Source organism: Anopheles nili, chromosome 3 (genome assembly GCF_943737925.1).
Source record: "Anopheles nili chromosome 3, idAnoNiliSN_F5_01, whole genome shotgun sequence".
In the NCBI taxonomy this organism is placed as follows: Eukaryota; Metazoa; Arthropoda; class Insecta; order Diptera; family Culicidae; genus Anopheles; species Anopheles nili.
In genome coordinates, this window is record NC_071292.1 from 18671628 (window position 1) to 18699341 (window position 27714).

The 27714-nt window shown below is 47.5% G+C and overlaps 2 protein-coding genes across 2 annotated transcripts in view; one reads left to right on the forward strand and one right to left on the reverse strand.

Annotated features, from left to right (window-relative positions):
* LOC128727200 (nephrin-like) overlaps nucleotides 1-20006 on the forward strand; it is a 44268-nt gene extending 24262 nt beyond the window's left edge. The window contains exons 6-18 of the mRNA XM_053821080.1: nucleotides 737-940; nucleotides 1200-1493; nucleotides 1574-1704; nucleotides 2738-2897; nucleotides 9116-9251; nucleotides 12436-12547; nucleotides 14825-14906; nucleotides 16945-17086; nucleotides 17622-17806; nucleotides 17917-18215; nucleotides 18429-18540; nucleotides 19196-19254; nucleotides 19327-20006. Of these exons, the coding sequence (XP_053677055.1) occupies nucleotides 737-940; nucleotides 1200-1493; nucleotides 1574-1704; nucleotides 2738-2897; nucleotides 9116-9251; nucleotides 12436-12547; nucleotides 14825-14906; nucleotides 16945-17086; nucleotides 17622-17806; nucleotides 17917-18215; nucleotides 18429-18540; nucleotides 19196-19254; nucleotides 19327-19578 (2168 nt within the window). The 3' untranslated portion in view covers nucleotides 19579-20006. The remainder of the gene's footprint in view (nucleotides 1-736; nucleotides 941-1199; nucleotides 1494-1573; nucleotides 1705-2737; nucleotides 2898-9115; nucleotides 9252-12435; nucleotides 12548-14824; nucleotides 14907-16944; nucleotides 17087-17621; nucleotides 17807-17916; nucleotides 18216-18428; nucleotides 18541-19195; nucleotides 19255-19326) is intronic.
* A 130-nt stretch (nucleotides 20007-20136) lies between these two features.
* Nucleotides 20137-20907, reverse strand: LOC128723830 (uncharacterized). The gene has a single exon (XM_053817596.1). The coding sequence runs from the start codon at nucleotides 20905-20907 to the stop codon at nucleotides 20260-20262; it is 648 nt and encodes a 215-aa protein (XP_053673571.1). The 3' UTR covers nucleotides 20137-20259.
* Nucleotides 20908-27714: the final 6807 nt, after the last annotated feature.

The window sequence follows — 27714 nt, forward strand, 5'->3', positions numbered from 1 at the left end:
TTTTCTACGCTTATAAATGCATTTTTTGATACATATTCAAAACGAGAAATAATATTCATTTGACCTATAAAAAGACACTGGTAAAAATACTAGGAATCAGTCAATTTGGATGCTTCATCAAAAAGAGTTTTTATCTACAAACAGTTCCGCCTGCTTTGTTGAGTTAAGTCATCGATACCGTGCCATTAATTTTTTTCATAAACCCAGACAGTGCTCTTGCGCAGTTGGCGGTGGAAAATGTTTCTGCATACTTTCATGCACCTGTACCTTTCGCGAACTAAGTCTACCGAACAGCTTATTCACACACCACCGGTTCCAAAACGCGCCGCACCGTAACTTCATCAAACCCCAAATTGAAGCCCCGTATCCGAGGGGCACGTACTCTGCTCGGAATACGAAACGAAACACTCACCCCTGGACATGACAGCCGACGGAATAATTAGCACCATGCTTACACAGAGCCTGGCCAGAGAGGGCAGTGAAAGAAACGTCAGGAGCACAAAAAAAGCGCTCCACCACAGGGATGAAGGTGATGAACGAGAGAGAGAGAGAGAGAGAATAGAGGTGTGCTTTCACACCGAGATGCAGATGCCTTCCGACACCGGGGGCGAAGGGTGGCAAAAAAAAACCAGGGAGCTAAGTTTTTTAATTCCATTTACCAGCTCGGCGGTTTGCCTCGGCTCATTTGTTGTGCCGGTCGGCAATTTCCTTCCCTGTTTGTTTTTTTCTCCCGCAGGCCGACCACAGCCCGAGGTGCGGTGGCTTATCAACGGTGCCATCGTCGACGACCAGTACGAGCAGAACTCGGGCGACGTCATCGAGAACCGGCTGCTCTGGCCGACGATCCAACGCAGCGACCTGAACGCCATCTTCACCTGCCAGACGATGAACACGAAGCTGGTCGAACCGAAGGAGACGAGCTACGTCCTGGACATGCACCGTAAGTATGCAGCCCTGCGGAACGGGTGATATTTATTGTAAAAATATTTGCCAAGCCCAAACCCAAGCCGCCCAAGCCTCGGGTGTAGGAAACGCGCCCAGCCTCGGGAGTGCTGTTTGTACAGCTTGTCTGACGCCCGTCCTTCTGGGTGTGTGTGGGAGAGAGCTTTAGAGAAGCTTTCCAGCTGCATTCCACCTGCCCACGTGCCACTTACCAGCACCTCCCCGTTTTCCGCTTTTTCACTCTCACACCACGCCAGTGAAACCACTGACGATAAAGGTGATCAATCCACCGGGCGCGTTGGTGGCGGACAAACGCTACGAGATCGGTTGCCAGAGCGTGGGTTCGCGCCCGAACGCCATCATCACCTGGTACAAGGGCAAACGGCAGATGCGACGAACTCGGGACGAGCTGCCGGACCACAACACCACCATGTCCACGCTCAGCTTTTCCCCGACGACCGAGGACGACGGCAAGACGCTCACCTGCCGGGCGGAAAATCCAAGCGTAAACGGGCTGTTCCTCGAGACGGACTGGAAGATGAACGTTGTGTGTAAGTCTGCTGGTGCTCCGTGCTGCCTCGCCGCTTGTCTGATCGACCTCAAACACGGCCGTTTTGTTGCTCACTTTCAGATCCACCGATAGTTTCGATCCAGCTCGGCCCAACGCTGGTCGTCGACGACATTAAGGAAGGTGACGACGTGTACTTCGAGTGTCACGTGCGAGCCAACCCGGACTGGAAGAAGCTGCAGTGGTTCCACAACGTAAGTACGCCGAGGCGTCGATCAATCAGCTGATTGTGCCATTAGCCAACGGTTTGCGGAGGAGGTGGCCTTTGGGGTTCAACTTTCTGGGCACTGATAAATGGGAGCACCAGATCGGGGATTCGGCCATCCGTTATCTGCCATCGAGGTGTCTTTTGGCTGTCGTATCACCAGCCGAACGGCGCGCATGCAAACGGGAATCGAACACACCTTAGTTCGAGTCCTTAAAGTCCTTGAATGTTACGACCGAGCGATGCAAAGTGCCGGACGGAGTGTAGGTTTTTGGACATTTCGTGGAAAGTGCTTTGGGTTGTTAAATGATGTTCCGGGGAAATATTAGCATAAGTACTAGGAAACGTTCTTTTCGTACTGTTTTTGAATTGCTGTTTGATTCTGAGGAACAGTCTATCATCTTTTTGAAGTCAAAAAAAGGGTTTTGACCTTAAAGAGTAGATAGCAATGTTCAAGCGGTCTGTTCTAGCTATTGAATTGGGTAATCTATTACAAACACACCAAAACATTAAATAGTTTAGTGTTAATATTATTTATTGAGGGATGGCTAGGCCGTATTGAGATTTATTCAATTATTTAAGGACTGAAAGGCATTTCCTCCGAACAGCCGCTGTGAGCCTTATCCCGGGCTGACTCGGTTAATAAATAGTATCTTCTATGCTTCAAAGTATATAAAAAAAGTATTACATGGGTACTATGTTTCAATTTTCTGATTTACAGATTTTTCAGTTCATTTGAGTCACTTTATGTTGCATTAAGTACGAAAGCGAAAACTGCTGCAACGGAATGCAGTAATTTGTCTTAATTGTTCGCAGAAGTAATCAAGGATTGGACATGCGAACCAAACGTTCGTGTGAAGCAATTCGATTAATTTCTTAACTTCTCAGCGCCCTTTTCTGCTCGTCTTACCACTCAAGAAAATCGCCACACACATCCACACACCCATCTAATTGCCGCTTAAACTGACCACCCGCAATCCGGTGGTTTTCTCTTCCTTTTCCGCTCGAACGCCTCACCACAGGATATCCTGCTGCAGTACAACGGATCCGCGCGCGTCATCCAAAGCGGCCAGAGCCTGGTGTTGCAGAAGGTGACGAAACAATCGGCCGGATATTACGCTTGCAGTGCAATCAACGCCGAAGGGGAAACCGTCAGCGACCAGCAGTACCTGCGAGTGAAGCGTAAGTGTGAACTTTAAGACGTTTATCGATGGCCACCGGCCGTCCCAAAAAGGACCTCCGCCACTATCGTTCGATCGCCGATTCGAGCGCCGTTCCTTTAATATGGTCCGGGTGGAAAATCGCACCGGAAATTGATAGTTGATGGATTTTTCTCAATCACCGCAACCCTTTCGGGAGGGTTGCTACCACCCCACCCCCGCAAGCACACTCCTTCCCACACTCCGAGCCACCCACCGCCCATCGAATGACCGACGGAGGCCGGCTCGTTTCTGGTTGACCGATTCCGGGAGCGGCGGAAATTGATAGTTGATAGAAATGGAATTACATTTAATTGCCGCTTCCCAAACACTTAACCAAATGGTGCGCGGGAACCGAGCAAGGCTGGCCGGAAATTTGCGGCCGGCCCATGAACGATACCCAAAGGACATCCCGTTTTTCCCCGACCCATTCGGGCGTGACGGTCCGGTGACGGTTTCCGGCTCGCTGCAAGGCTGCAGTTTGGTGCGAAAAAATGGTGGGGATGAGCTAATTTTCGAGGTACCCGTGTACCATGGTGGGAAAAGTGGGAGTCCTAGAGAGCTATAGGGGTTGATAACAATCTACCCCTCGAAACGCACACGGTCGGATCCTGCGGGCTGGGACAATAACCATTCCATAAAAGTAAATTTGCCGATGTCGAAGCAGTTTCAATTAACGAAGCACTTCGCTTCAAAGCTTTGGGAATGAAAGGAAGCTAGTAATGGGGTAATGGTTGTGTATATTTTTTTCTTCAAAAAGTGAAGACAATTTAAAACTGAATCGAATGCGATGTTTAACTATAAAGTTCGACAATGAATTTTAGTTATTACCACAGTGATTTTTCTAAGGTTGGAAGATTTATAACTAGTATTATTAGAGCCGTAGAACGAGTCACGCCGCTTTTCCTTTTAACATTCAATACAATCAAATTTAACTTCAATATTTAATCAACTCAAATGATAACATTTTAATTGTATGCGTTTTTCTCATGCATATCCGTTCCAAAAGCTCACCATTTACTAAAAGTTTGGTGTAATATTTCCCTATATTGTTCACAAACAGTAAATGACCGGATAACGATGTACGTTATGGATGACGTTACAGAGACACACTTTCTCGAAAGCAATTACTAAACGGCTCCATTTGGTTGAGAGCCCAGAGAAAAACACACTTACAAAAAAAAGCCAAACACAAAACCACCCTTCCAGATCCATCACACACAGGATCCGGGAAAGGATCTCGGCTCTCTCTTTCTCTCTCACCCTCAGGATGTCCCTTCGGGAGCCCACTGCGCCAACCGGGAAACGCGGATCTCGACACTAACGAGCGCAACCACGCTCCACGAACGAGATCCGCGCAAACACCCGCGACGATGCCGCAATAACTAATTCATTAGAAAGGCCGCTCGGTTGGGCGCTAAGCGGCGCGCCATCGCGGCACTGTTTGGAAATATGATTATACCATACGTTTTCCCGGCGATGGCTTCCCGGCGCACCCGCCCACCGACCCGGTGTTGACTGTTTACGCTCCTTCACCTCCATTCACCCAGCTGTCCCTTGGGGTGGTCCAATTACAACGCGCGAAAAACCCCGGCACAAACATATATAATTTGCGCTGCGGATTTATAATGAAACTAATTATGCATCCGAGACCGAGGCGCCCCGGAAGTGCAGCGTTTCTGGCGCGTCTCGTGTTCTAGGTTGTGAGGGGAAGAGGAAGGGTGGCGAGCTGGGGGATGCGAGGAAGGTCAGGAAGGAAGATTCCCCCGGGGATGACCTCCGGGTGGCCTCGTTTCGCGTTCGGCTGAAGCTTAAAACAAACCCGCTCTCACACCCATTTTCCGTTCATTATCCGTTTGTTCCACTTGACAGGATAATGCCCCCCCCACTGGTTTCCCACCACCCCTATCGGGGGTCCTGTTCATCCCTCGCAACCACAACCGGGAGCTGTGCGTCTTCTCGTGCCGCCACTTGAAAGCGTAGTAAATTTGACTTATCCAACAAAACGTACGATTAAATTATTTGTCAAGATAGCAAAACGCGCCATGCTGCAGTTATCCCCAGGATGCCAGGATATGCGCCTGCTGCTGCTCGAGCTGGCGTCAACGTATTGCGTGCTAATAAAGCCCCCGTTCGTTGGCATTGCGGATGATTCCAGGGGTACGCAGGTGCCGGTGTTTTCTCGGTACGTTGCGTCGGGAAAGCGACCGGGACCGTTTCGTTCCGCAAGCATGGAGAGCGGTGGTGCTTTGCGGTGACAAACGCAGAACCCCCCCCCACCCACCTTCGGGTGGTGCGCCATTTTGCAAACTAATTTGACCGCTCGCCCTACACCCTGTGACAAGGTGCAACAAATTGCGTAAATGGGGTGCTTCTCGAGAGCGAAACGGGCGCCACTAATCAAGCCGTGCGTCTGGAGCAACACAAAAAAGGGAAGTGAAAAAATCAACCCCACACAAACACACACACACCCATGCGCTAGGAGATATTACACTCCGAGTGACAGCCGGTGGACGTTTTGTTCTGGCCACGGGACACCGCAGTTGCTGCATACCTGCCGCAGTATGGACGGTGTTGCGAATCGGCACCGTGTGTGAAAACGATGCACGGAATGGGCACCTTCGCTTCGGTGCTAATATGCGGCGTTAAATTTGAGCTCGGTTGTGGTATTTTCCGGCACAATTTTGACGCCCTTTTCGAATCGGCAGCATGCCCGAGAGACTGCATCTGGCGGCGCGTGCAGCTGTCAAATGCGTGTGTACATTTTCTTTTTGGTTTATTTTTTGTTGGTGTCCTTCCTCACTCAATGGACGCAGTAGGCTGGGTGCTGCATAGTTTTAGGTCACACATTGCTCACCAACCGGCAATCCGTGGCCGGTCGAGATGCGGGATTGACTCCCCGAGTGACGAATAAAATTTGCTCCACTCGCACAAATATTTGGACGGTTTATTCGGTGCGAATATTCATGAACGTTCGCGGACCGTTTCGAGTGATTGAGCTTTTTCTATTGGGCGGTATAGGAGAGTGGCACGGGCTGCCGGTTCTCGGTTAGCGGTGTATGAAAAATGTATTGCACTTTTCGGTAAACTGTTTCGTGGCATGGAAATCGGACGGCCATTAGTTTGCGATATGAATGTTTCGCGACGGGAGAATGAAACAACTCGAAACACATTGTTAACACGCGACAGATTAGTTGAAATGCAATGTCGATTCGTTTTATGTTGCGTTTCGGTTGAATATTCATCATAAGGTCATGTTTCCGGCGATGGGATGAATTATTTTATGTTATTTTTTTTCATCTCATCATTCATTATATTCAATTTGCAAAAGGTGCGGCAGTTTTTATTTGAAAAAAATTTAAAAGCTTCGCACAATGCATTTTTAAATGGGTTTTCGCTAAAAAAATGCATTTCATGATAGTCAAGCCGATTACAATTTCCAGCCAATAAAGCTATTATTTGAATTTGCGATGGTAAAACGTATAAGCAGAAAAGCGTTTTTATTATATTTTACCGTGGTGCTGAAATTATGCTTCCACTTAAAGTACCAGCTCACAGCTTTATGACGTCGTTCTGACGGCTGGCGTTTGCCTTCGTTAAAGCAGTTTTCTCAGCACTCCACAACCATTCGCTGTTTTCGCTGCTTTCCGGTCAGCCCGATCCGATTAGTTCCAGGAGAACCGGTTCAGCAACGGTGCCGGTTAAATTCCTTGAAATATGACCATTGTGTGGGAGCTTCGGAAAGCCCTTACAGGGGCGTGCTATGAACTACTGCACGACGTTGCTGGTGCTTCAATACGGCGCCTGCACGAACAGGTCCCGACGCCATTTTGTTCAAAGCTAAGCGCAACGAAATAGCCACCCCGGAGCGGAATGGTCCAGCCACAAAAGCGCGCGAAATTTAATTCCACAACAGAGCTCCTGTAAGCCATGGGAGCGAGGAAACGGGTCGCCCCGGGTGGGCGAGAAGGAGACAGAAATATGCAAATTATATCGCGAGCGACGGGGATTTATTCTATCAAAAGTGATGAAGTGACCACTTGAATACGATAATACAAGCCGTGCAAACCGATCCGTGCTGATGAGCAGCAAAAAACATACACCAACGCACGCACACACTCAGCAAACAGCAACCCGGAGGCAGCGTTCCGATTAATTATATTTAGCATATTATTGAAATATGTCCCGGCCCGTTAGGGAAAAGCGCGCACCCCGTAATCAGATTATTGCAAATGCGCTTTTGCAATATTGTCATTTATGGTTTGGCGCACCTCCAGTGGGGTGAAAGCGGGGCCGCAAAAGGGGGGCGTAGGGGAAAAGGACGAAGCTTACGTGACCGAACGTGACCCACCGCTGCTATGTGTGTGTGTGTGTGTTCTAGTTCCGGGTGGTGGTGGGGTGGTCTGTATCGAAAAAAAAAAGAATGAAACAAAATAATTGTCCCGAAAAGTCCTTCGTCCTTCCTGCCCAGGCGCATCATTAGGCGGATGGTTGCCCGGAATGGAAAACCGAAATTTCATTCCCGATAAACGGCTTTCGCGACCAATATTGGTTTACAAATGAAAACGAACAATTGGCGTGGGCGTTTTAGATCCTGGTCAGAGGCTCAATTTTTTTGTTTGTTGTTGCTCTTGTTCTTTTTTCCACCCAACGGAACCGTGCGTTATTTAACCGGAAGACCAACCAATCACCCCTCACAGAGCCCAAAACTAATTCCGCGATTAGTTGGCCGCATACGCAACATGCCCGCGTCCGGTATCGCGTTCCGGAACCGAAATGCAATGCGGTTCGGTTTTATATTCAAACATGCACACGTTTCCTCGATACGCGAAAGTCAACGCCCGAAGCCCGTGCGGGATTGGACGCGTGGAAATGGAACCGCACGGGAATGATTGTTTTTCTCCGGTACGAAACACGAACGAAAACTAATTCCACTTTTGATGTCAAACTGACCGAACGCGATGGAATTCGTTGGTCAGCAAAGGGGTTGCTTTATTTTTCTTCATTTCTTCCTGCAAATCCCGTACCCAACGTAACCTGAACTTAAAACAAAGGGGCTGGAAAATGTGCTAAACCAGGTCAATTTCAATCATTTCTAAGCAACTGTTTGGCCATTGAATAATAGAATTCTAGATAGGTCGTGTTTAAAGAGTCGAATATTTGGTTAGTTCAAAATTAAATTTAAATTTAAAAATAATCGTTCATAACGATAGTTCAATGGATGTCACGAATGTCGATGAGAATGGAGACAGCATATTGTCTGATTTACGAATAATAAATCAGCAACATCTACAGTAAATAAGATGAATTGAGAAATTTCCTGTTTTTAATTACATACCTTTTCCATTTTATCAAAGCTCGCAAGTTTGTTCACACTAAAACTCACCAATCGACAAATTAATAGAAGGAATGTGCTTCCAACAAACGAAACTTATTTCAACAAACTTTCGATTAATTTCTGCACCTACATAGATGCCTTTCATACCAAATTTCGTGGAAACATTTGTGCCACTTCAGGAAATGCTACACCAATAAAACGTTCCGCCTCTTCAGATTAAACAGGAATAATGTACAAAACAAGCTCCAGAAACCTCCATTAGCCAAAAAACAATGCACTAACCATCTTCCCGTACTAACCAACCCACCTGGCTCCGGCAGTCGCTCCCTCATGACCGGTCATCCCTAGCCGGGTGATGCAAATAGTTTTCACCTTAAAAATCACACCCACTCGGCATGTTACCGCCCCCATTAGCCGACAGAATTAGACCCCCTCGACTGCGGCTCGATGGGCGCAATACGGAGCCACTAGCCGTGGCCAGTAAAAGAAAACTCGCACCCAAACGCTCACGCCAGGCGGCTGGGAAAATGCATACCACACGAAATGCGCACGAACTGCTCCCACAAAAAAACACACACCCACTCACCCTCACAAGCGCATACACACAACCGTGGTGCAGTGAAGTGCAGGTGCAATGATTTTTTGATTTCGTTGCGGTTCATAACCGTCCCGGATGGGTGGCCTTTTTCCCGGTGGGCTTTAATCTCTGCCCGGTGCACTTTACCTAGTGACTTTCGTCCGTCGTTCGTGCGCGCGTGTGTGTGGGTGTGCCTGAGCTCGTGTGCAAGGACGCGTGCCCGGTGGGTCGCGCGCGCGTTGATGAAAGTAATTAACGGACTCCGGTGCCGCAACTCTCATTACAGATGTTCCCGTCTGCGCCACGGATCGGGTGAACGGGAGCGAACCGGGCGGGGCCAACCGGAACGGCATACTAATTGGCGCGTCCCGGAACGAGAACGTGGAAATTCCGTGCCACATATTCGCCGACCCGCCGGCCAGGTAAGTGCATTTTATTTTCTTCCTTCCCGCATTCGACGGGGTTGCTGTTGAGGTGGACCTGAGCAGGAGGCATTCCGGGAAATGGGCATTCCCACTGCTGAGTGTGGCTGTGTGCGTGCTGTGTGCATGAAAGTGATTTTTTCTCCTTGCCGTGGCATCGGACAAGAAGCAACAAATTGTACCACGCTCCAAATGCTGCTGCTGCTGCTGGTACCGCTCGAAAGGAAGCAGATTGAAGGCGGTGCTCAGGCGGTTTACGTGTTGATGGAATAAACCAACAAACGGAGCGAAGCCAACGAAATGGCAGCACCGGCACGCGTTGGTGCTCGGGCGAGGTCATACCTGTAGCCACTCAGCCTCGCTTCCTTTCGCTCGCCCGTGTTCGTCCTCGGCGCACAGGATGCTGAAATTTTATAAACCCACACATCCGGCTGGACGCACGCCTCGGTGTGCTCGTGGTTGGAGTGACCTTATCGGGGGCAGGGATTAAGTTTATTGCGCTTGGGTGAGCTGACGAATGGGGGCAACCTTTACGCGTCCGGTGGTTGGCGTCTTAAGTGGTGCTGATGAATGGCTGTGTGGCTGCGTGACATTCGATCGAAATCGGAAAGGTAGCCTGTCTGCCTTCTTAGCAGGGAATTGGAAACACATCGCTAATTGGTGATGTAAGATGATTTTTGCCAAATGTCAAGAATAATGTGCAATAAATTTGGCAATAGGATGTATCTTGTATCACAAGCCCACATAGATTGGGTTCGTGAAATTTTGCTATTTTAAGCCACTCAGAAAGAAGGGAAAAGGAACAAATGAACAGATTTTTGTACATTTGATAGAAACACACCATAAATAATATATCATGCGTATCGTATTAAAGGTTTTTATCAGAAACTTTTACGAAATCGTAAAGAAGATTTAATACAATTTACCCATTAGGAATTTATGTTTTTTTTATGATTGAAAGCTCTAACAAATCGTTTGATTTTGTTGTTTTGGGGTTATTTTAAACATGATTGTTTTGGGGTTATTTTAAGAGTGTATCGGTCAATTTTAATATTGGTTATTCAACCCAAAGCCAATCTTTATTAGAATTTTTAATTGAAACCCCACAAACAAGAAGCTTCATTATGAAACATCATGCGCTGTACTAGTCCACCGAATGGTCCAGCCACCGAGCAAAGGTACCTTAGCACCAAATCTATTAGCACAAGCACCAAACTACTCGTAAAACTACACCAAACAAAAACCAGTTCGCTGCAAAAAACAACACAAACTAACCGAAGGAGTAGAGCATTGCCACAGAAGAGCGGCAACGAAAAAAAAATCGTCCCCAAAAAGAGCAAAACCTCCATACACACACACACACACAAATCCAGCAAATAAGCAAACTTTCATGCATCGGCTTACACGCATGATAACGTTGTTACACTGGCAGGCCCTGCAGCAAGCGGCGCGGTTGTTACCTTTTGTTTGCTACATGCCCGGCCCATTAGCCACTTGGTGGGCAACAGCGGCCTTTGGAGAAAGGGAAGGGAAAGACCGAAAATAAATAAATAAACAACAAGAATCATAATCAACCACCCGGATCATTATGAGCCCAGCGCGGGCGCTCTCGTTCGTTCTCCGGAAAGGCACCACGGCTTTTGATTCGAGTTCCACCGTCAAGCGCTCCAAAACTTGCCACCAAACTGTGCGAAGGACCTCTTTTTGCACGTGGGAAACCCCATGGCCACCCTGGGACCCCCTTCGGGAAAGCCGTCTCACCGTACAACCCAAATAATCAAAAACCGAGCCAACAAAGCAAATACCAAAACGCGTCCCTGCCACACGTGGGCTGTCGTGGCGCGATGCTGCATCTCGCGTAGCGAATCCAGCGCAGAAAAAAAAACCAAGGGCGCAAAGTAACAACCACCCAAGCAACGAAACAACAACTACAACCGGGGATGAAACACAACCAAAAAAAAAACGTAACCTTCCCCCGAACAAACCAAACTACGACGACGTACGACGTGTGGCCGCAACCGAAAGACGCGCCGGCAGTCGTCGGAAAATGCCGCCGCGCGCAAAGTTTTGCCATTTTCGCCACCGCAACCGGGTGGAAAAGCTCCCAAAAACCGACCGACCAAACGCGCGTGGTGCGAGAGTTTTCGTGTGGGAACCTCGGCACACGGCCACACGGTGATGTGCGCGCTTCCGATGGCGCGAATGCTCGTCCCAACTGCTCGGGAAAAAACCCCCCAAAAAAGGGGTTGTGGGCACGGGCTGGGCAAAGGCAAAGAAAAATCATGTATAAATAACCGAAGCGCACCGGATCCGGTGCATGTTTACTTATTAAAAAGTTGCCACATTACAAAACGGGAATGCAAACGGAAGGACGTCACGGTTCGCCGGGGGTTGCTTTCGAAGAGGGTGGTAATTTTGTTTACAATGGTCTCGTTATTTTATTAACATCCACTTTCTTTTCGTTTGCTCGCTCGCTCGCTTTGGGGTTGGCGTTTTTCTTTGCGCGATCTTCTCCGCTCGTGGCTTTTTCCCGATCGTCTACCTACTTGAGTCGCGCGTGGTTGAGTTTTCACTCGCAGAAACCCATCCCATCCCGGGGTAGAGGGTTTTTCCTGCCCCATCGAGGTCGTGGCGAACAGTCTCGCCCCAAAAACTATTTAATTATTGACCAGCTCCTATCGACAGCTTGTGACAAGGGAGGATAACAGAGATGCATATGGGCGCAAAACCGACCGACACACACACACACATACACACATGCACACGATGGAAAGTTTTCGTAAGGATGAGACACCCAAACCCGACACAGACGCTCACTTTCTTCACGTGCTTTGCGGTGTCCTTCGCATAAAAGCTTCGTAGCATCGTTCAAATCGCTAGCCTAAGTTTTCCACCAGCCAGTGTGTCCTTCTGGCATGGCAAACCAACGGGGCTAGTGGTGGTTTTAATTGCGGTGACACTTTTGAAACTCACCCGCCCCATTGTTGGAACCTCGAGACGGTTTTGAAGATCGAACCGAGACCTGGATCATGGGCACCTTGTGGTGTGGGAGATGAAATTTGCAAGAATAAATCCATGCTCCATGCTTGTCGTTTGTTTGTATCTTTGTTTATTTATTCGTGTGTTTATTCGTTGGTTTGATCACTGACTGTTTTCTTTTGCGTTTTTTATTTACCATCCCCAGATCCTTCCACTGGCGATTCAACAACTCAGCTGAAGTGCTTCAGGTCGATGCCCACCGCTTCACGAGCCATGGCAACATCAGCATACTGAACTACGCACCGGTTACGGATCAGGTGAGCACTCGTGGTGGTCGTGGCCTCTGATGTCGATTAATGTTTCACAAGGTTTACGCCGAAAAACCCACCTCACTCGACCTGGCTTCGACATTTTCCCGGCACGGTTAACCAGAAAAGGGCAAAGTTTGCATGATCGCATTTCTGTGGCACGTCGAAAATCGATTTCGCTCGTCTGCCACAAGCAGCCGGGCTGGAGAAAGTACTTCGATTGGTTCTATTTGCATACTGCAAGCATTGGTCGGGCTGCAACACATTATTCGAAACCGCGCATTGTGACGAATTTTCTTCCATCCGATGGGAACGTTTTCCACTGCATCGCATTCGCCATTTATGCAACTTTTTCGCCATTCAATCGAAGAATAGGCGCTTTCTATCGACGTTTCCACGCTAAAGCTGCTTTTCACGCAACCGGTAAAAATAAACCAATTGTACTGTGGTTCTGATTCAGCGCGTCACAACCAGGACACAACGCGTCCATCGTGCATTTAATAAAGCGAACGCGAGCGAGGAAAAACGAACCCCACGTAAGCCTTTTGCCTTTGTATTAAGAAACAGTCGCGTTAAGGTCTCGTTCTCCCCCACCGAGGTGGCGGCACTTTACGGCATCACTCATTTGGTGAAAGCACTTCGTCGAATCGAGCCCCAATCCCAACGGTGACAGTGTGTCACACAGCGCTTGAGACCGGATTTGCGGAATCCCGACCGTGTTTGTGAGCGCGTTTCATTCGCGCCCGGTGCGAAATGCGTTTGCGTACTCAACGGAGCTGTCTAGGGACAAAAAAAAAGCCGTCAAGGAAGCCCACCCCGGTTGCGCATTTGCAAGCCGTTGCGACGCGGTTCTGAATTATGTGTCCTTTTGGGGGGAAAACGGGGAGAACGGTGAATCGCAGGCAAGGCTTAACATTATCCAACCAGCACACCGAGTGCTTGAGAAATGTGAGGGAGCTGGTGAAATGAAAGAAAAAAAAAAAGCGAGAATCGACTGACACTTTTCGTTTTGAGCCAGCGTCTCTGCCACCGCAAAAGGGATGTAAATGTCCGTAAAATTGGTTTATGATGTACGGGGCAGGGGTTTTTTTTTTCGGGCAGTGCGGGTTCGTGCATAAAAGTAAACCGATTACTCTGCGGTCTCGCACGCCGGGTGTGGTGTGCCGCTTCCATCACCATCAACATCACCATCGGTGAGGGTTTCGCCGGCGGGTAAAAGCGCTGTCACTTATTTCTGTCGAACCCGTCGCGATTGCGTGGTGTTTCCTTCATTTTGTCTCTTTTGTTGTTGTTGTGGTTGTTGTTTTAGCACGGGGAAAGGGAGGATCACGTTTTGTTGCTCGGGGAAATGACGAGAAAGAGTGATTTGATATTGACGTATAAAAATATTCTACCACCGTCGCCCCGGGTAAGCCTCTCGGACCACTCGCAACCGAGGCCCTAGGCGCGTTCGCCATGCCGAGAAAATGGGAAAGGATGGCAAAGAATGCAATATTATTTATCGTTCGTCAAGGGGCTTAAAGTTGCCCCCGAGAGGCTTGATTGGAGAAGCTTATTGCATGCGAAGCGTCGTATAGTTCTGAAGAGAAGGTAAAGATAGCTTCTAGCAAAGCGTGTGCGCGACACGGCGTGTAATGAAACGTGTTTTTCTACAAACAACCAGGCGCCTCCATCAAAACGATAAAACGTCACGCCGAATGTTAGTCGTGGCCGATTTCGATGAAACCAGCTGTGAAAGTGCACACCTAAACGATGTTCTAGTACTCTTTACGACACGATCCCCACAACTTATCTGCCAACCAGTCAGATCAAACGTACCTCGTGCTTTTCCATGAGCTACCAGGCGCCTCCATGTCGCAAGAGTTCAAACATACACGAACGAATGGAGTTATAAATTAAAATCCAAATGAAGTGTTGCTCACCACTTTACTCTAGCACCTAATAGAAATGCGAAAAAACAAACCTCTCACGCCCCACATTGCACGCGTGTTTAGAGCGGTGAGCTGTTCTTGGAGCAGAACAAAAAACGTCACCTACGCCGCCTTGTGGCACAAGCGACCACCCCATGGACCACCCAAAAGCTGTGTAAATGTGCAGGCAGCTTCATCCTTTCATCGATTTGTCATCTCGAGTGCGTCACCCTTGGTCCCTGGCTGGCTGCGGTACCTGGTGCGGTGGCACTAACACGCGCCGTCTCCGGTTGCCATCGTTTATTCTCGTTTTTCTCTCGTTCCATCTCTTTCGCGCACAATCACGTCTCCTTTTCTGTCGTTTCTCTCTTTGCAGGACTACGGTACGCTGACATGCTGGGCCGTTAACGATGTTGGCCCCCAAAGTCAACCGTGCACGTTTCAGCTCGTTCTGGCAGGTAATGATTTTTTGGGGCCACCGAGAGGGAGTAGGAGGGGTGGGTGGAGGGATGGGTCAGGGTAGGGGAGGGGGGGGAAGGGGTGGTAAATGGGAAAGGAGAAAGGGTTTTCGCAAAATCAATATCATCCCGCTCGGAAACTAACCTAGATTGTGGATTCTTGCCACCTCCTTGCCGTACTGTTTCATCCTTTCTACTTCACCCCAAACCCCCCCCCCACCCCCTGCGCATTCCTCTTGCACATCCTTGCCTTGCCCCTCATCGACCTATAAACCTACCGACCCACCGGCCGATCGACCGACCGATGAAAAGGGGCTGCCAATCGAACAGCTCGTACTCACTCCAGCACACGAGCCACCCAACACAGACAGAGAACACATGCACATGCCCGCATCCCCACCCTCGACCCCCCCTTTTTCGCACCCCTTTTGACCGCCTCATCATCATCAGCAGCAGCAGCAGCATCGGGGCCACCGGCAGGGCTCGGGCACGCTGTCAAATGCATGCAGCTACGCAATGCCGCTGCGGTAGCGTGGAAATGGATCGTGAATCGTGAACGGATTAAATTGGGAAACAAAAATAACACACCCTCGCCATCACGCTACCATCCCCTCCCCCCAAGCACACCCACGCGCTCTAGCTGTGGCTGTCCTTAACGCCTTCGTACGTCGATGTCGATCTATTTTTCCACCCCACCCATCACCCACGTGGGGTGCGACATCCGACCGCAGGCCGTTAAGGCCGGCTAGAGAAACAAATACGAATCCCCCACACACCATACCACGCTCTCGCCTGTGTCCTGACCGACGAAGGACGAAGCGCCCAATAACAAATCATCCACACCGTGTGTCCATCAGCTCTATAGAGGGAACCAGGCGACCTTGTACGGTGTTACGAGCGCACACAGACACGCGTGATGGTGACAGCGGGTTTCCATCTGAGCGCAAACCGGCCGAACGAGCGCAACGGGCATCAATCATTTTGCACATCGGCGACGTATCAGCTTTTTTTCTCCTTTCTCGCTCTCTCTCTCTCTCTCTCTTTCTCTCGTTCTCTCGTTCTTTCTTTGTCTGTCCCACACTCACACTCTCACTATCAATCCAGTCCCCTCAGTGTGTGCCCCTGGATTGGTGGCATTGGAAACTGTCAGCCATCCCGACGAAAACGCTCCGAACGAGTCGAGGTTTCTCCAATTTCATCCACTCCGTTTCGGTCATTATCCTTTCGCGTGCAATGCGACACCGCCTGTCCGAGGCATCGGGCCGGACACTGGGCTAGGGCATTTTTGGTACGCTGTTTGTGGTATGATTTTTTTTTTCTCTTCGCCCCCAATTCCTTCTCGTCCACCAATGTGCACGAGTGGTCCCTTTTCTGGCCCGTTTCGTTCATCACTCGCTAACGGATGGGTCGAAAGCTGAAATCAACGTGCCAATCGGGACGAAAACGCACCCGCACGCTCGCGCCATCTACCGGTCGGCGTGGGAAAACGCTCGTTGAAACGTTTCGCGCTTTTCTTTTTCGCCGTCGTTCCGGTGCTCCGGTGACGCAAATCGCACCGATTCCAGATCGCGAAGAGGGCGTTTAGTTTCGTTTTATTTGGTTTTATTTTTCACGCGCCCGCACGCGTATGTGTGTTTGTATGCGCTGCATATCGAGAAAAAAAAATGGGAAAGAGAGAAAATCGCTTCCCGTGACATGGCATGACGCCTGCCATGCTGGTGCGTATTTCCATTTCCAATCATCGCGTTTAATCCGCCAAAGAAGATCCATTTCTCATGCAACACGCACATCCACACAAACACACGTAAGGTGACTTGGTCCTGTTTGGGTTCGGGGTGGTCGGAAAAATGTGGGTGGTCGGAAAAAGATAAAAATAAACGTCCGCTCCATACACGCACGGGAAATCCCATCAGCATCTCGCCTAGGGCAAGGCAACGAGGGCTGAGCTTTTGGGCACCGAAAACACCGATGAAAGTCGCTCTCTACAACGCACTTTCTCACTCGCTCTCTCTCTCTTTCTCGCTCTATCCTCCATCAGATCTACCGTCACCGGTAAGTAATTGCAGTCTACCGAACCGGACGCAACAGTTTGCGGAAATCCAGTGCTCGCCCGGCTACGACGGCGGCTTACCGCAAGTGTTTGTGCTGGAGCTTATATCGAAAAGGACCGGAACCCGGCGGTAAGAATTTGAGAGATTTTCCTGCTCCACCCACCGACCGCCCCCTCCCATCTTCACACATTCCTGTTTTCATTCTGCTGGGCGCTGGTGTGGCAATGATACTGTTTGCTTAGCGCAGGGGGACTTTACTTTGTATCCTTATTTTGTTTTGTGTGCTTAGTTTTTGCATTGGGATTTTTTTTTTAGTTTGATACCACCGATTCCCTGCAATATTGAGAAATGATATGTTTTATTTGTAAAAAAAGGATTAATTACCATCATAAAGGCAGTCTAAGGTGGATTAGAAGTGGTTTAAAATTAACCAAGAAAAATGACAATCCTCATAGACAAAGGTTATTAACAAAAACCTGGACATTAAATCAAAATGAGCCCATAATCAATCTATGTACATTACACATTTAATTCCACTTAGTTGAAGGTTTGATTTTAACTTTCCCACATATACGACAAGCTTCATTTTTTACGCATGTTTTAACAACGCTTTTATTCAAATAAATTTCCGTAACATTGACATGTATCAACCTTCTCCCATTAGGTTTAATTTTTCCAACAAAAGTGAACCATTTTTCGTGCTAGACCGCCTCGAAAAGCTCAGCGCCCTGATGACGCTCGAGAACAACTCGCTGTCGTGCGTGGTGTACGCGCTCAACCAGAAAGGACGCAGCGCACCCGTGCTGATACAGGACTTTGAAATTGGTCGCATTCAACCGTACCGTCCGGGTAAGTGGCCCCCTCCACGGGATTCCCAATTCATCCTCCCCCAATGGGTGTGTTGCCAGGCATGGGCATGCCGTAATTTTGCTCACATTCTGCCACATCACAATTCGCAGCGGCTGAGCACCGGGCGGAAACCGTCGAGTGGATCCCGATCGCCGGCGGCATCCTGCTCACCGTCCTAATATTGGCTCTGTCAATTTCCACCAAAACGTACCTCAACCGGTGCTGGACCGGCGGGGTTTGGTGTGGGCGCCGCAGCACCAAACGCGATCATTCCCCGGCCGGTGGAAAAGGCGAGCAGCAACAGCAACAGCAGCAGCAACAGCAACATCAACATCAACAGCAACAGCAGCAGCACACGAAAAATGTCCTGCTGCCGGACGAGTACGAGTGTGGTACGCACTGTTTAAAGGTACGTGTACCGGGTGGCGTCCGTTCGAGGACTTTCAACGTTCTCCAGCGTGCTGCGTTTGAAGATCACCTCAAACACAACCGCGCTTCCGTGGCGGAAACCGCGCGAGCGCACGCTGTTTATATTTGCGCTGCTCACTGCTTGAAATATATTTCGTTGTTTTTTTTTTCCTTTTTTTGTTTGTTCCGCAACACCACGTCCTGGCCAACGCAGCTGAAGAATGTGCAAATGTTGCGGCGGCACAGCTCGCGGAAGAAAAATTCCTCGAAGGATTCCAACGACGACGAACCGGAACCGGACGTCATACCGGCGCAGTTCAACATGGGTAAGTGCGTCACCATGGGTCAGTGGGTTGTTTGCTTTTTTTTTTTGCTCGGTGAAGGAGACTTTCCTCGGGAGGATGTTGGGAAAGTTTTGCCACCGTAAGCGCTTTCCCGGGGAAAGCTCAGGTGCCGGAATTTGTGCGTCGTGTTCCGCTGGCACGTCCGCCGGCGGGAAGTTAATTGAGATCGAGAGGCGAGCATACCGGAAGGGTTTGCGGTACCGGGTGGTTCCCGCACTTTATTGCTTTCCCGCGCGACTGTTCATGAATATTGAGCTTGTTTTTCGTAGCCACCCCTGCTGAAGTTAGCGAAACGGGCAATTTATCTGCCGCCAGTGGGCGGCTAAAGGTAATAAACATGGATGCAAACTTCAGTGCGAAAGCGATAAATACAGCAAATTTTGAGACGCTCAGCGTGTTGGGTGATTATTTTCTGCGCGAAATTGGTATTGCAATTGGACAGCGTGTGTGTGTATGTGTGTGGTGTAAGTTGTTCCCATTCGCTCGCAAAACGATGACACCGATCGCCGAAAATAGCTTCCGTGGCGTAATTGATGGCCTAACAACTTTTCGTTTTATCTATTGCGTACAAGTGGACGCGTGTAATGTTACATAAGGGAGTTTCTTAATGTGTGCTTCTGTTCCGTTTATTTCCCAGTGTCGTCCTCACCATTAATTGCAACGCCTCAGCACAGCGAGCTAGCTGCACGAGAGAAGGTACCAACTATTACATCGCATGGTTCGCATAAAACTCTAATGTTTTAATGCTTCCTTTCTCTCCTCACGCAGGACTCTCTACGGTACGGAGGCTTTGCGCCCACACCGGCAACATATCAACCGGCTGCGGTCAGCGGCTACCACGCAGTCGAATGCGACCGTCCCGGGACGGCGCAGGACACGCTCCAGTATCGATCGCAGGGCAGCATCGTAGGGATACTGCCCGCGACAAAAACCGCACTGGGTGCGGGCAGCTCCGAGCTCGACATCAACGTGATCAAGGACCGGCTGCTGACGACACGCGTTCCCGAAAGCTGCGTTTGACGTGCTGCTGCATGGCGGTGCATCGATAGGGCGTAGTCAGCGAATATAGCAACGCACATTGTGCACTTCGAGCAGTGGCCACTCGAACCAGGGCACCGGTTGTCCAAGGAGAGTGGCCGCCACTTGGAAGCCCCCGAGTGCAGCGGAACCCGCTGCAGAAGTACACTTACCAGTCTAACGCGATGTGATGCGAGTAACCTCTCCCCTGTTTTCTAATGTAACAAGAAAAAAAATGCGAAATCAAGCAAAAAAAAATAACAAAAAAATATCTGCGATGCTGAAGCGATAAACAAATTGTGAAACTATTGTGCATATCTCTGAGCTGTCTTCGAGAAGGGGCGCGTAAGAGCATGGTGGAGTTTAGCGAACTTACGAACAGATCTCAATAAATGAACGTTTTCAAGTGATTGTGCTTTATAGCGAGTTCGTGTCGAAGCCCTTCCGAGTAGTCTTTTTGTTCGCTAGCCTTTTATACGATCGATCCGTAATCAAGCGCAAGATGCAACTTGGGTGAGAACCATATATATAGAACCAGAAACCATATCACATGGCTGTGAGCAAGTTTATTGGCACTTACATTTTAATCTTAACATAACCCTTTGCGTAACAAAATAGTGCATATCCACTCTACGCGGTAATACAGTTTGCTTAAAATACGTATCCGACAGTCTAGACGTCCTGTTATTTCTTCGCCAGATTTGCCTGGCTATCTTTAGCTGCCGCAGCATCCTGTTTTATCTGTTTATACGCTTGGATCCAAGCGTCCATAGTTTCAAAGTCGTTTGTATGGGCGGGGAACGAGAAGCTCGTTTCGTAATACTTTTCCATCACATGGTTAATGGCCGTCCGAACCAACGCGATGTGTTTCATGATATTATGGTTCGATCTTAAGCTCTCCTCAGTGCTATTCATCTCGGTCGATTCGTTGCTCTGCTCGGCGGGTTCCCCCGGTGCACTGAGCTCATCCCGCTTGAAGACATGTTGGTTTTTCCTTCGGTATGTGCGTACACTTGTGGCAGGCTTCACCTGTGCGGGAGATTTGGCTTTTGGTTGAGGGCTGCCAGCTTCAGTCTCCAGCACTAATACTTCCAGCGGGTCAGAGGTCGAATTTTCTTCTCCGCTTTGAGACTCTTCTTCCATGTCTGCCATGTCGATCACCAGTTCCTTCTCACTGCCAGACGAATCATCCGACAGTGCAGCTTCGGTTTGCTGCAACACGTCAAAACAATGTTTCGACACGTCGTCGTTTATCGAGCGCACATCCAGTATTTTGAACGGCGAGTCCGTGTTGTTTTCTACGAGAGATTTGATTCGCTTTTTCGCAGCCATGGTGACGGTTCGTTTGCGTCTGTCGTTAGATGCGCAGTACGGACTGGTGTATTGGATTTGGGTCACTTTCCGTTTGCTAGCTGTTGACAACTGTTAAAATTTACAGCGAATTTTTCATCACATAGTTTTTAAGAATTTCCGATGTAACAATCTTCAACGTGACCAACTCAACGTGAAACCTCTGAAAAGAAAACATGTATCATAAAATTTCATCATGTTTATCACAAGATGCACTACCGCGTTACATACATAGCTGTCTAACTAATTGAATTCAAAACCATGAGCTACTGAAACACATTTGTTCGAATTTATCTCTAATCTAGTAATATACAGTATTCTTTTTATCAACAAACAGCCTTGAAAGCAAATAAACATTCGTTGACAACTTAAACGTCATACGCTAAAAATCATTGAAATTTCGAATCCGCTGAGGATTCCTTAGATTTCCAATAAATTTAATTTATTTCAAACTATAATATTTTGTGATTGCTTAAAACTGTTCAATTGTAATCGAAGAATTATTAAATGCGTGACTAATTATATATTAATATTAATAAATCAAAGATGCACAGTACAGCTCCGCAAAAGCCCTGAAATATTTCATATCATATGGCTGCGTTATGTGTGATATAACGCAGCCACTTCGAAAAACAGCATCCAAAATGCATCTATTTTTCAAACTACATCCTAAACGAAGAACAAAAAGAAGCAGGTGATTATAAAATGAAATCAGGACCAACAGAACGTTATTCGTTTTTATTTAATTTATTTGTCTCTTATTCACTTTACGACTTTATTAATAATAGTTAGTGTTTGTTTGTTTTTCCTTTTTTCTCGCTCGCTAATAAGGTTTCCTGTCACGCAACGCTTCTCTCCAATGCAATGCCAGTGTTTCTGTCCTGCACTGCGGCTAGCTTAAAACTCATCCTCTCGCACTCGTCTAAGTACGGGTTTGCTTTCAGCGAATAGTTTTATTTTATGTTACACTCACAATAACCTGCTCCATCGTTCTCTCCACCCGTCTTTTGCTCATTCGAGCACATCCGTTTCCGCACGGATTGCCGATCGATGCTACGCACTTCATAACATGCGCGAAACAGCGTCCATTACATTGGCCGTCGACCCTGTACCGAGACGGTGCGGCCGTGATTGATTTAGTATTTTTGGTATCGTCCGTGTGCGGATGTGTTTCGTGATTTTTATTTCAGCTCTGCCCCATTTAGGCTACAGACATTCACTCAAATGATCCAGTGGTGCGGCACCATTGCGTAGCCGACAACTTTCATTTCTAGGCCCGTTTTCCACCGCTTTGGGGAAAATTTGATGCGCAGCACAACACTCTGTGTTTCGTTTTATGATGGTTTGTTGATTCTGTTCAGATTACTAAATGTTCAGTACGATAAAACGATCCAATAAACAAAACACCTCATACCGGCTATTACCACGGCATGGTAAGCAAAAAGGATATGTAAATTAATTGTTCATAGTTATTCACTACCAGGTGTTTTTCAGCGGTTGATTTCCTGCTTTGCTTGATATTCAATCCCCATCAGCACCAACACCATTGAGGAGACTAATGGTTCTTAGTTGGAACGATGTTAATTCTCGATCGCACCGAAAAGCGACTAAAACAACCAGTTCCTCAACGGGCAGCAACGTGAAATGTACCATTTCCTGATATGGTTTTGCATTGACATCAGGTCAGGCTTCGTATCAGAGCACCCGAGCTCCTGGGACGCAGTTGGAGCTCCATCGTTCACTTTCAAACTTTTCCCAGGAATTGGACAGCTTCAAACTGTGTAGTACCCGCATTATCTGTCGCTCGCGATGCCGCATAGCTTCCGAAACAACCGAAAGCAAACCCTGACTAACTGATATGCGTGTCTAGTAGTACGTAATGTCTAGTAGTACTTCGAACGGCGGTGCCATTCCGCTTCATGATTTGTGCGTTCCGTGTCAGTCCTCTCCACATCACTGTGATGCACAACCTCGATACGACAAGACGGGAACCAAAACCATCAAAATACGCAACCTCACTCAGGTAAAACGTAACACACATCTGGCGTCGCTCTGGCGCCATGGCCGCAAGGACACAGCGCACTCTACTGACGTTCCCTTCGGAAGTGGGAATCGTCTAACCCCTTTCAAGGGCAAACACACCTTCCTGTTTGGGAGGACGTGGCTACTGCGATGATTTAACGACTGGTGGAATAGAAGTACACTGATGTGGTGCTAGTAGAAATTAAAAATGGCCTCTATGTCACATCTTTCCAGCGCTTAACTGCGTAGTGGATTGTAGTGGATGTTTGAATTTATGATGTGTGTTTGTGTGCATTTGATAATGTGACTGCTTCTCTCCATCGCGCTACTAATGGTTGCTTCCATTTTGGTTTCATTTGAAATTATTTACAGATGGATTAGTGATCGAACAATTTTGTAAAGTGGGGAGGAAATGGCGTCATCTCACGAATGCGTGAGCGATATCTGCTGTGATTTGCTGCCTCTATTTGGAGCCGTCTATATCCATGAAGTTTCGTATAGTGTATGTCAGATGTTTCGCTTTGTTACTGTTCTGTAAAGTGCAATTACAATATCGAACTATCTAATTATTTTCACTTAGTTTCGTCACCTTCCGTGTCGTTTCTATTCGCTCATCCTTGCCACGGCGCAACACACAGCTTGCTCCATTCCACGTGGCGCTTTGACAGACGTTTCTTCTGTCCGGTGTTTGCAACGCAAGGAAACACATTTCTCAGGCGGTCGCAAGGGACCAAAGCAAGGAGGGTTTGCTTCGGCGCCCCTTTTCCAAGCGTGCCAACGGCTTTCAAGACAACCCAACCCACCTGCGCCTCAATTCAAACCGATAACAGCACACGGAAACGAAAAAACAACCAGAGACAACGGAAACTGCATCCCGAACGTTCGCCGTTTCACAGGTTTTTGATTCGTGTCACAAACTCGGACCCCTTCCCGGGCGGTCGTGCAATTTTACAGTACAGAGAGTCAACTATGATTTCCGTTTAAAATATTTTAGATACCTTAATAGCTAGCTAGAGTGTTTTTTCTTTTCCTTTTCTTTTTTTACTTTTGTTGGTTTCTTTTAGTAGATTTCTATAATTCATGTGTGTATATATGTGTGTGAGTGTATATATATAATTTCTTCAAATAAACGAAACACCATTCTGTTGTTTTGTCATTTGGAGTTCTAATAAGATTTCATCCTACGTCCATGCTGTCCCGGCTTGTCTCACGCTCCAAAGCCGGCCCAAGGACCCCTTGCACGCTGTGCTGGCCGGTCCTAGCCGTTGATTTTGGGAAATCGTCACGGCCTCCTGCCCAACGGTGTACTCGTAGTAGTTTATAACTATGTTTTTTTTGCTTACTCTGCACATTACAATACTATATGGAAGACATTATATAAAATTACTTCTTCGTTTTCTTCTCGCACGCTCTCTCTCTCTATCTCTCTTTCCATTGTCTCGCTTCCTCTTGAATCATTTTTTTTGTTTGCTTTATTCTGCAGACCATGTCCCTTTCGATTGTATTTAACTCGGTTCTGTTCGTTCCGATCCGTCTACTCCAACGCTCGACATTCAGCTATAGCTGTCTGTGAGCCCCAACACGCTAACGCTACCTTCTAGATGATTCCGTTGAAATAGTCACTTGAACAGATTATGAAATAGCATGAGCATGAACCGGATGTTTGGAAAAATGGTATGCATATGTAGGTGAGATGTACGAAGGTGTGGAAATCTTTTTGTTATCTTATTTTTGTTTAAACGTTTTGCTTCTCCGGCTCCAGAAATCTCTTCGGTCGACGGATATATAGATCCAGGGTAGCCGTAGCCAACGTTGAAATAGGTGTGTAAATGTACAAGCTGCGGCGCATGCGGTATATGGCAATGGAATTTTGTGGAGAGATACTTCGGCTTTATGTAATTCGGTGCCTTCCGGTAATACGGCTCTGCGAGTCACCAAACGGAACTGATCTGTAATTCTTATAATCGTTTCACGCCTCGGCGTGCCTGAACTGAAATCAAGTACATCTTTCTTGCGATCGTTGCTCGAATCTTACTGTATTATTGCTGCTCGTTCATTTGTATCGTACGGTTTGGTATTTAAAGTTTTCATAAATACATTTTAACGATTCGAAAGTGTTCATATGAGAGAGTGTAGAATCGATTGATTCATTTTTACCTTTCGCTTAATAACAAATGGGCCCCAATCCCGCGACAAACACTGTTGAATAGCTTCCAGAGGAACGGAAAATGATTTTCATCAAACTATAACTAGTCCGTAAATCCATTTCAATCAATAATTATACTATTTATACTCGTCGTTCAGCGTGAAAAAACATCCTACAATATAACGGAAACGCACGGGCAACTGTTATTCTGATATTGGAAACGTTTTTCTTTAGCGGTAAACGTAAGGTACTGCCGGATTTAAATTTTGTACAGTGAAATATTTCATGAAACAATTCATACCATTCAAAGATATCGAACAGGCACATCACAAATCATAAATTCTGCAGGATCACGACCTTTCGTCTGTGAAAACTTGCGTAAATTCTTATTGTTTCAATATTTAAAACGTTAAACTACATCTCAACATTTTAAACTTATTTTACCCACAAACAAAGCTTCTCTCAAATTGCAGATCAAAGTTCAATAGATGCTGTTCCCATCAATACGCATGTGAATAGCAAACGCAAACCGATGCCCAAACTAAGCTCGTTCATTTCACATCGTTCAGGTCATAGAATTATTCAACTAGCGCAAGCCAACATACGTAATGAACGTAATTTTCTAATACCCCCGTCAATCGGAGTGCAGCCGACTGCAATGGAACGGAGTCATACGGTTATCTCAGCGTAACCGAGATGTACATAATTTTTCTAGGCATGTATCTTCTGTTTGGTTGTGCCCCTTTACTCACAGAGCCCAAATAATGCTTGGCGGGAAAAGAACGCGATCGAAAGCAGGACAGATTAAGCGATCATTTCATTCGTGTTCATTCACTACAACTAAACCCCACAAGCCTAATCCGGCGGCTGCAAACCGTTGGAGGTGCCCTAACCAAACAATTTGAGCTAAGCCCTTCCCCAACAAACACTGCTTTTATACACTCCCCTGCCTATTCGCGACAATGATGAATGACGAATGACTAACACTAATCGTACGAGGGTGCCACTACTGCTTCCGATCAAATCTATTGTGTCAACTGTGCATTTACATTTAGCTACATTAGCTACGAAATCAGACGGCATGCGACCCCCTTAACAAGGCGGTACGCATCGATGTAACGAAACTAATATTCGCCTTTCGGCGGCCTGCCGTTTATTGTTACATCTATGAGCTCCAGCGCCTATAACTTGGTTTGATTTAATGTGTTTAATATGCCAAAACGGTGTTTTTTTCCCGGTTACGGTGTGTCAATCGAACGTGTACGTGACATGAAACGCATTGGATGATCCTCGTCTATGCTCCCCAAGCCCGAGAGCGTCCGCTTCCGCTCGTGACGGATGTGGAAAGATTAGTCTAATAATTTGCCTAAAGACGAATAAAGGTAATGGATTGCAATAAACGACCCCCTTTTTTTCTCCCCTAACCCGGTGTAGCTTGGCTTTGCGTGACTTCGCCGCACTATTAACTCGATCCTAATTTTGTGTAGCTTCGTATTGTCCAGATTTTTGCTTGCAACGTGCAGCAGCCTTCAACATGCCCCCGATGGTAAAACCCTCGTTTGCAGTATGCCGATCAGAGCTTTTTTTTATGTTTAAATAAATAACCTCACGATTCACAATCACATCGGGCACCCAGCCACCTGTTCCACCCGTGACGATGGTGCGTGATACTTAACTTACCTTGCGTAAGTTATTACTGGTATGTACAGGAAACATTGGAAAATTATCTTACAGATTTTTGGCCGTATTGATTTTTGCTGGGTTTGGTCAAAACGCTACGATAAACCACTGAAATGCGAGATCAAATCAACGTAATCAACATTATGTCCTAGATTACTCCTACGTCAGTCAAGCCATTAACTTAGACGTTAACAAACACCCAAACCAAAGCTAAAAGCTGCCCCACTTATGGGAAAACAAAAGAAACGTCTAATCCTTACTGCAGTCATCCGTCATTTGCTTCCAATTTGTTTGCTAATGCCTTACTTTTACTCACTGAAACGCATGACGGAGGTTGCCCTTTCATCAATTATACACACCCGATGCACCCGTGCTCGCCGAACCCGGTCGATGCATCCGGTAGGAAATCGTTTGCGGCATGTTATGTGCTTAATGTAGGTGATTGGATTCTGTACGATGCCCTCCAGAGCATCCCGTTTGCTGACCCGGAAATAGGAGTAACGCTTTGACACACGTGTCGCGATCATATGCTTGGTACTTTTGGAACTGGGATTTCGTCTTCCATTTGCCACATTAGCTCTGAACTGTATACATTTATAACGTGTCGCTTAGCGTAGAGTAGTAGTTAGGTTGTGTTTCATAACATCCAAGCACACCGTCGAGCACTCCTCGAGAGCACCGTCGAGGCCAAGAACCATTCCGGGATGCGTGAAATGCTGCCAACGCCTGCAGATCCTGGCGCTTGCAACACGAAAACATAAATCGTACCGAAACGGAAACAGAATGTGCTGCAACGTAAATCCTTTGCGCTGACTTCGGTTTGGCGTACGGTTTTCCGAGCCACAACACGTCAGCCTCTTCGCTTCATCGTAACAGCGCGCGCCACTCAAAAGAATGTAACGCCGCGTGCTTTAAAATGTCCGGAACAAGCACGCTTCCTA

Excerpts from the sequence above, each read along its gene's own strand:
- LOC128723830 (XM_053817596.1), bottom strand. The coding sequence starts at position 20,907 with ATGGCTGCGAAAAAGCGAATCAAATCTCTCGTAGAAAACAACACGGAC.